General features: G+C 38.8%; 1 protein-coding gene across 1 annotated transcript; it reads left to right on the top strand.

Annotated features, from left to right (window-relative positions):
* The first annotated feature begins 1,843 nt into the window (after window positions 1-1,843).
* Window positions 1,844-8,644, top strand: LOC139211310 (high-affinity choline transporter 1-like). Its single transcript, XM_070841601.1, has 8 exons — window positions 1,844-2,027; window positions 3,463-3,579; window positions 5,330-5,485; window positions 5,693-5,841; window positions 5,990-6,133; window positions 6,454-6,607; window positions 7,782-7,999; window positions 8,084-8,644. The coding sequence occupies exons 1-8, from the start codon at window positions 1,844-1,846 to the stop codon at window positions 8,642-8,644; spliced, it is 1,683 nt and encodes a 560-aa protein (XP_070697702.1).
* Window positions 8,645-9,518: the final 874 nt, after the last annotated feature.

Genomic DNA, 9,518 nt, shown 5'->3' with positions numbered 1-9,518 from the left:
GAATTGGGGTCACTTTATTTGTAGATAAATTGTAATAGCCATTACACCTTGTTGCCAATTTGTCCAAGAGGCCCACTTCTTTTTTATTGAAAAATTTCTATATTTTTTTAAACTTTTTCAGAACCTAGGAAACCTAATACCATGTGCAATAAGCCACAATAACCCTGAAACCAATCAGGAGAAGAAGAATCCTTTTAGGCATATGTGCTGGGTGAACAAATTCCATTACATCGGAACGGACATCATCTTGGAACATAGTATCCACTTTCCATAAAACATTTATGTTTTGGATGCAGAAACCCACAGAGTGATGTACTTTTTACTGTATACTAGTATTTACTAGTCTAAATTGTTCCACAAAAAGTCAGATACTTTTGCATACACAGGGACACTAACAGCTTGTGCTAATCATCGGCTCTAATGCCTCAGTATGAGAGTTGGTTCTATTCAATTTCTCCCTCTCACTGTGTTCTGTGGTGTCACCTATTGGTGTTAACGGTTGTGGTGACTTCTGGGCTTAGTAATGCTGAACCTAAGCACAGTCCCACTCGTGAGACAGTAGAATCTTGGCCTATTATTAAAGTTTATCTTGACAAGCATTACCTGTAATTGGTTTAAAAACGGTGTACCACAGGGATCCATTTTGGGCACTCTCCTATTTACAATGAATATACTGTTATGGCACTGCTTCATGCAGATTATATTGTTTTTGCTGACTCTGCCTGTTTAGCCATGTGGAAAATATAGCTATTTTGTTATCATAACATAACAAAAATTAATTGTTTTCAACATCCAGAGATATAGATTACACCAATTTGCATATCTCCACTGTGGGATTACAGAACACTTAAATCTTTGCATCTGGCCAAACACACTGTGGTTGAAAGAAGTCTTTGTGCGCCTTTGTGTGAATATTGCCAGTTCATATTCTTTGTAGTAAATCATTTAAATTCACATGCCTGTGTACATTAAACTTATCAGATAAGGAAATTATAAACACACAAATACAAATATATGTAATATATGTAAGTAAAGTGCATATGTAGATAACATACCTAAACCAATTAGAAATGTGGGCACCAAGACCACATCATGGAAAGCTGGTACCAAGCACAGTCATGTTGTTGGTACTTTTCCATACTTAAAATAAAAAAGGTCAAGCATCGTCACGCACTTTTTTTCCTTCCCATGGAGGGCGTGGACACCATCAGCTGTGCCAACAATGAGGCCCCCTTCGACCCATGTGGCTACAGGATGTATTAACACACAGCAAGTGATTTAGTGGACAAACAGCAGCTATCTGGACAGAGGACAAAAAGGTAATTCATGACAATTCATCATCATTAAATTACTTTTAGTGGGATCATCTCATGATGACATCATCATACCATATGCCACAAAGTCTCTTGACCAAATAAATGATTCAGGGAAAACTGTAGATAAAAGATTTAATCTGTAATTACATTTTGTTTCATATATTCAAAGATATCTGCCTGATGTAATACCCAACAGTGGAAGAAAGTCTATTGCATAATCTAAATATTATTATATTATTATTGGAGGCTGTAGTTTGTGGTGCTGTTAAATTGTTTTGCTTTTGACAAGTGTTTCTAATATTTTGTCTGCTCCAATTAAATCATCAAAATTACCCCCCTCATTTAGTTAATATATATATATATATGTATGTATAGACCTGACACCAGATATTTTCACTAGAGGGCATCAATAATACTTTTTGCATTCCCTGTTCCTCTGGAATGTCGTCCCTCTTCTCCAAAATACTCCAGTCAGTCAGTCAGCCAGTCAGACATCAGCTTGTGGGCAAAACAGTGAACTTCTATCTATGGCTGTCAACGTCCCAGGAGTGATAGTGATGGTGCTTTTCTACCTGCTGGTTCTTGGGACCGGCATCTGGGCTTCTTTCAAGTCCAAAAGAGAGCAGAAGAAAAGTGCAGCCACTGAAATGGACATGGCCCTGCTGGGAAACCGGGGTATTAGCTTGGTGGTGGGGATCTTCACAATGACAGGTGAGAATGGAAACTGTAAGACTGTGAATTACAAAGTCATGATTATTAAGCAAATATATCTTTAAGAATATCAAATATGTCAGGCTCTTTTAGGGGGAGGTGCTATATCTCCTGGCTTCAAAATGACAGAAACAAGTTTCATAACAATAAATTAACAAGAGTTCCAACAACAGCCTGATGAAATACAGGTTACAAAATATTAGAGATTATTGAATGGATGTAGGTTATCAGCAATGGTTGGGGAATGAGGAATGTGAAAAAGTTTAGTGTTCTAAATCAAAAAACACAGGAGAGTTTGAAACATTTTGCTAACAATAATTAATGGGTTTTCGTCCACAATTAAGATAGACATCTGATAATTTTGTCTCTAAAAGCATTGTCACTCATTTTAATTACACCACAAGTAGGACACTGATGATCAGATAAATTCCTTGTCTCACTAAATTAAACAATTTGAGACAGAAAAATACATACATATTATACTGGTTTATGAAAATGAGTAGCATAAAGACAAAAAAACCCAATAAAACTAAACTTGAGATAAAAACTTAATTGTGCACTATGCCAAATGAATACATTGAATTACTCTTTGTAGTGTTTTTGCTTGTATTTATCATTATGAAGTAAATGTTGATTGCACAGTGTAAAAGCTATAGAATAATGACACCATCTCTCTTTTGATTTGCCCCCTATGAGCCTCGCTTTCACTGTAAAATTCTGTTTACCTTCTGTACAGTATTGTGGGAAAATGTCCCAGGTTGTATAAGCCTTCTTGAAGCACCATCTACATTCAGATGATAATGTGCTATAAGGCAGCTCCATCCGTATTACCCATTACGACCTGTTTTGCATGGCCCTGTGCCCAAATCAAGTTCTAATGTCTACGTTAATTTCAGTTGATATTATGCTTACACTATGCACATTCTTAAACTGCTAAGTGTTACATTATAACCACAAACTACGTGCAGCCTTTATGCCAGCTTACTTGATGGTACAAAATATGGATCCACTAATATAAATATTAGAAACATTTGTCAAGAGCAAAACAACTTAACAGCACCCAAAATTATTAGGAAGTTGAATCAAACTAATCAAGCGATCACAGCCTTCACAGGGGTAAGAACTGCTGTAGGGTTGCAGGGCTACAGAGCTAAATATATATATATATATCACAACATGAACAATATGTAAAACAACAATATTCAGGTTATGCAATGGACATCTCTGGATATTTGTTTAAATCAACCAGTTTCATTTGCTTTTAGTTGCAGTTTTCTTGGAATCATTTATTTGGACAACAGACTTTTCTTAACTGATAAAATAGTATGATAATGTCATCATGAGATGAATTACCGTGAATTACCTTTTTGTCCTCTGTCCAGTTAGCTGCTGTTTGTCCACTAAATCACTTGCTGTGTGTTAATCCATCTTGTAGCCACATGGGTCGGAGGAGGCTTCATTGTTGGCACAGCTGAGATGGTGTATACGCCCTCCATGGGACTAATATGGGCAATCATGATGTTAATGGCATACAGCTCGTCTTTTATCATTGGTAAGACTTTGAAATGACATCTGACAGGATACTGTATGTGATGCGGGTAGCTCAGTCGGTCATCGAAGAAAAGATGTTGGAGACCTTGATATCTTACACAGCAATTTTTATTGATGCTCTGCAGAAGAGAGGTGAGACAACAGCACTCAGCATGAACACTGCTTGATGTCACCCTAGTTCTGAAAGGCTGTTTCCTGTGATCAGTCTTTTAACCCTTCTGTGGTGCCAAATTTGCATCATGCCCAAATATGGTCATTCTACACTGTTGCCCATAAAGTTGGAATAAGTGTTCAATACCCCCAACTTTGTTAAAGCCTGAATACACAGTTTGCAAAGGTTAATTGTGGTTTAAGTTTCACTGTGATATGTTTGGAAGAGTTTGATCAATAAAGTTGAGAAGATATACACTTTATTTATCAAGAATAAATCACATTGTCACAATAATTTCATGAGAAGAGGTAAAAAACATTTTATTCCAACTTTATGGGCAACAGTGTACATGTACCACAAATATATGCAAGTGGTCTATTGGCTCTCTGAAATCTAAACAAGGAACTATGATCATTTAAGTTACCCCACATCACGTTGTATGAATCTCCAGATCACCAGCAGCATGCTTATTCAACAGGAGACGGTCTATCTGGCAATGTCTGGAGCACAGTTATCACCTTCAACCTTGGTAACTGTTAGAAGGTTTTTCTCATGTAACATGCTGCAGGAACATGTGTCATAAATAGTATGCATATCCCCCTCAAGTCAGCATTCTACTCTCCTGACTCCACTTTGTCTGGACAACTGGTCGGTCCAAGGAAAGATCAAGTCCATCTTGGGGCATCCCCTCACATACCTGAAACCAGATATTGCTTGCAGAATCCTACATATGTGGACGCTTTACTCTGTATTCCTTAGTCTCATCTATGCCTGTGATGTTAGACTCCGAGCTCGTAAACTTCTTGAATGTATCTTGGTGTCCTCTCTTCATTCCGAGAAACCACAGAAAAGCATCCCTACAGTAACCCCGATCACTCCCGATCTGGAGGAGCTAACCAACCCAAAACAATCAGACAGCTAAACTGTGCTCCAAAGACAGAGACAGGCCTTTCCAACCTCAGGTTACAGTTCGGCCTGAGTCTGAACCCCTCCCCCTCGACCCAACCGTGACCTCAGGAAGATCACGTGACCAAATCCCCAAAAATTCCTTTACATTGTATGTTTGCATTTATGTACAAAACAAATATCGCCTGACAATCTTTGACTTAAAAAAAACACAAATTAATGTATGCTCAACTGGATTAATAATTACTTAGGCTACACAATGTGACCCAGAAAAATCATTGCAAGTACAGAATCCCTGTTATTAGTTAACTTCATAGCACGCTGTGCTATGGAGGTTGACAGAGTGGTTTATTGAGTGAGTACATCTTCAAATTTTCATGTCAATGAAATGGAAACTGTAAAAACGGAAGCAGAAGACAAATAAAATCCCAAATGAATGACAAGACAAGTAAATGGAATAATAAAAATAAAACTCTAAACTTCACAAAACTGTTTACAGAATCCCAAGGATGCTGCCTAATTTTCACGTTTTTTTTAGATGTTATAAGGCTATGAAGAAATAAATATCAAAAAATGCAACTTGTAGCTGTGTGCAATCTTTTCAACAGTTTTTTTCCATCTTGTTTTGTGTTTTTCCTCCAACTTAATTTTTTTTCTTCTAATTGCAGTCTGTTCTGTCCTTTTTTAAATCAAGTTGGCTTGGTGTTTGCCAAGCCAATGAGAGACAGAGAGTGCATGACGATGCTGGACCCTTTCCATATGAAGTATGGAAAAGCTCTAACAGCAGGACTGTGCCTGGTATCAACTTTCCTTGATTTGCTCTGGGTGCCCACAATTCTAATTGCTTTAGGTATGTTATATGCACATGCACTTTACTTACATATGTACATATATTTGTATTTGTGTGTTTATAATTCCGTTAGCTGATAAGTAAAATTAATGTATACGTGGATGTAAATTCCTATCTAGGCTGTGTAGATGTGATTTACTTCAATGAGCATGAATTGGTAACAATCACACAAGACAAATGCTTTCATTGATTCATTGTGTTTGACAGGAGGAACCATGAGTGTGATCCTGGATTTGTCCTACACTTTTTGCATCTGGATCTCTGCTGCTGTCGCTATTACCTACACACTGCTGGGAGGTCTCTACTCTGTGGCCTATACAGATATTGTACAGCTTGTCCTCGTATTTGTCAGCTTGGTGAGTTTGGTATACTTTGGTGTTGATGGATTGTCTGCCTCTTCGTTTTAAAATAAGACTCTCACACAAAGCATCAAATACTCCAAAATAGCTTTAATGGCATTCAATGTTGCGTGTTTGTCATTCACTTTTTAATTTTTCTCTGCAGTGTATCTGTGTTCCCTTTGTTTTGATGAACCCTTATACGCTGGACATTAGCCAGACGCTGTTGAACAACACCTTACATGCTCCCTGGATTGGTAAACTGGAGCTAAAAAGGACCTGGATAATGATTGATCATTTCTTATTCTTCGTAAGGAATTAACAATTTGATTGATATAAAATGTAATTCAGTCTAGAATTGATATATGTCTTCAGAATGATGATAAAAAACATAAATATTTAAACAGTGGACAGTTTTTTATTACAACTAAAGTAGGTAGAGGTAGTAAAGTAGTTGTAGAGGCTATGATGCAACAGCTTGTCTGTAAATGTCAAGGTAAAATTTACTCAGCTCACTGTCCTGGTATAGTTAAAGAGATTTTTCCTTTTATCTGAATGAATGGATGTTTCAGTGCTAATAGCAGGTAGAAATAGTGAGTAAATTAACCAACAAATTGTTTTACTCTTAAGGCACTGGGGAGTCTGGGATTTCAGTGCATCCACCAGAGGACCTTATCGGCTTCTTCCTCAGACACAGCCAAGTGTGGCAGCTTTGTTGCTGCTTTCTTCTTACTTGTACTTGGAATACCTCCTGTCCTGCTTGGGGCAGCAGCTGCCTCCACAGGTGATAATGCTGTGCTCTGCTTTGTGACTAAGCCAAACCAAATTAAAACATAGAAAGTCAGAAGTGGAAAGTTAGAGCACAGAAAATGACCAGCTCTCCACTATATCATACACCAGTATTAAGGAAAGAACAAGACCTGTCAATACCTACGTCGCAAGACTTTAGTCAACAACTCAGAAGACAACTGCTTTAGTAATCCTCTTTTTATCATTAAGCCAGATCCAAAGATGTATGTGTTCTATGGTCCCATAGTGGAGATATGCAAATTGGTGTAACCTATATGTCTGAATGTCTATCTGAACCAGAAGGATAACAAAATAGTTGTATTTTCTAAATGCCTAAACAGGCAGAATCAACAAACACAGTATAAAATAGTATCATTTGCAGGAAGCAGTGGCAAAATAGTATATTAGATGTAAATGGGAGAGGACTGAAAATGGATCCCTGTGGTACACCCTTGGTAACAGCAAGAATTTAGTGTGAGTCCCTACCCTTGCATAATGATGTCTGTCAATCACATCTGTCTAACACATTTTTAACCAATTACAGGTTATCCTTCTTAAGATAAACTTTGAAAATAGACTAGAGTCATACTGGTGGCACTGTGCCTCGGTACAGCATTACTTCTAGCCAACTGCTTTTTAACAAGCTGCCCTTGACAATGCCAACATACTGATTTTTGGCAGATAATGTTTACTATAGAATATATACTACACTATACTATAGGAGGTTTTCCGGGCATGCCCCACCGGAAGGAGGCCCCGGGGAAGACCCAGGACACGCTGGAGGGACTACGTCTCTCGGCTGGCCTGGGAACCCCTCGGGGTCCCACCGGACAAGCTGGAGGAGGTGACTAGGGCCGGGGAAGTCTGGGCATCTCTGCTAAAATTGCTGCCCCCGCGACCCGACTCTGGATAAGCAGCTGAAGATGGATGGATGGATGGATGGATGGATGTTTACTATGTTCAACATCTTAGCGTTAGCATCCTAATTAGCACTAAACTCAAGTACAGCTAGGGCTTTTGGAAGTCATCATCAGTTTTGCTTTTTATTCAAAAGATATAACTGTGTGAAGGATTATTTGAATGGTAGGATATATAGTATGCTCCTCTTAAAGTCACCCAAACAGATAATGTGACAATGTCTCAGTCTTCCTTTTGTTTCCTTGCCTCAGACTGGAACCTGACTTCTTTTGGTTCACCATCTCCATATGAACGTGGGGAAGCAGGTCTAGTTCTCCCTATTGTCCTGCAGCACCTCACCCCGTCCTTCATCTCCATTATCGGTATTGGATGTGTGGCTGCAGCTGTAATGTCATCAGCGGACTCTGTTTTGCTTTCTGCAGCTTCTGTCTTGAGCGCCAACATATACAAGAACATCCTCAGGCCTCAGGTGAATAAAAAAGTGGGAAGTATTTGAAAGCCATTAAAAGTCATTTGTTTAACTGTTCTTCTTCCTCTTTTCTCTCTTTTTCAGGCATCAAACAGAGAGATGCAGTGGGTAATCCGTGCTGCGGTGGTGTTGGTGGGTGTGGTTGGTACATCACTCACCAGTCTGAAAAATAGCATCCTTGTGTTCTTGTTTTTGAGTGCTGAAGTGGCCTACGTCGTAATGTTCCCTCAACTTGTCTGCGTCCTCTTCATCAACATCTCCAACGGTTACGGGGCTGTTATGGGCCTGCTGGTGGGATTGCCGTTAAGACTGCTGAGTGGAGATCAAATATTAGGGTTAGCACCAATCCTCCATTTCCCAGGATGCACTCTGGAGGACGGCGTTTATGTCCAGTATGCTCCAGTTAAGACCATCTCCATGCTGTCTGCCATTGCTGCCATCTTGCTGTTCTCCTTCCTGGTTTCTGTGCTCTTCAACAAAGACCTGCTTCCTGAGAAGTGGGATGTGTTCAAAGTGAAAGCCCAGAAGTCACCACAACCATTGACACCAATAGGTGATACCTCAGAGCACAGTGAGAGGGAGAAATTGAATAGAACCAACTCTCATACTGAGGCAAAAGAGCCGATGATTAGCACAAGCTGTTAGTGTCCCTGTGTGTGCGGTAGTATCTGACTTTTTGAGGAATAATTTAGACTAGTAAATACTAGTAAAAAGTACATAACTCTGTGGGTTTTTGCATCCAAAACATAAATGTTTTATGGAAATTTATGAAATTTGTTCACCCAGCACATATGCCGAAAAGGACTTTTCTCCTCCTGATTGGTTTCAGGCTTATTGTGGCTTATTGCACATGGACATTAGCTTTTCTAGGTTCTGAAAAAGTTTTTGAAATATTTAATTTTTTCAATAAAAAAGAAGTGGGCCTCTTGGACAAATTGGCAACAAGGTGTAATGGCTATTACAATTTATCTACAAATAATGTGACCCCAATTCTGTGTGCTGTGTTTATATGTTATGTTGATATAGTGTTATGATATTATACAACTTGCAAAATTAAACATTGTAACCTGGTAGCGTAGGCAATATCTTATTTTTTTAAGATTTATGCATCATGCTTCAGCGGTGATTGCTGTTAGATTATATGAAATGGAGGTATGTTTGTTGAGTGGGAACGACCAGCCAGGCAGAATGGTAGCCCGGCAGACTTTCATGCTAATTTTATTTTAACATTCGTGAAAGAGATATTCTGCATCAGCCCGATCAGCCTGAAAACAGGATTTCAAAAAATAAAGACCACATTTTGCAGACCCGAGGCAACATGCAGGCTGAGAGTAACAGCGTATGAAACCAGTGGAAAGTTTTGTCTCTCTTTCCTGCTTGTTGTCCTTTTACTTGAAGCCTCCTCTTTCGCTTGGCAGCTCAAGGAGTGAGTGGAAAGTAGAGAGGGGTTGATGATCTACTCTGTTTTTAAATATTAGTCAACACATTTTTACAGATGTAACAATGTGATCTCCTGTGT

The sequence above is a fragment of the Pempheris klunzingeri genome, chromosome 12, assembly GCF_042242105.1.
Source record: "Pempheris klunzingeri isolate RE-2024b chromosome 12, fPemKlu1.hap1, whole genome shotgun sequence".
NCBI classification, from domain to species: domain Eukaryota; kingdom Metazoa; phylum Chordata; class Actinopteri; order Acropomatiformes; family Pempheridae; genus Pempheris; species Pempheris klunzingeri.
Note: the sequence above shows the minus strand (reverse complement) of the source record. Positions and strands in the feature narration are given on the sequence as shown.

Bases quoted from the DNA above. Each gene is read 5' to 3' on its own strand.
- LOC139211310 (XM_070841601.1), top strand. From the start codon at position 1,844: ATGGCTGTCAACGTCCCAGGAGTGATAGTGATGGTGCTTTTCTACCTG. The intron at 2,028-3,462 runs GTGAGAATGGAA...TCCATCTTGTAG, and splicing joins GGGGATCTTCACAATGACAG to CCACATGGGTCGGAGGAGGC. The intron at 6,134-6,453 runs GTAAGGAATTAA...TTTACTCTTAAG, and splicing joins TTGATCATTTCTTATTCTTC to GCACTGGGGAGTCTGGGATT.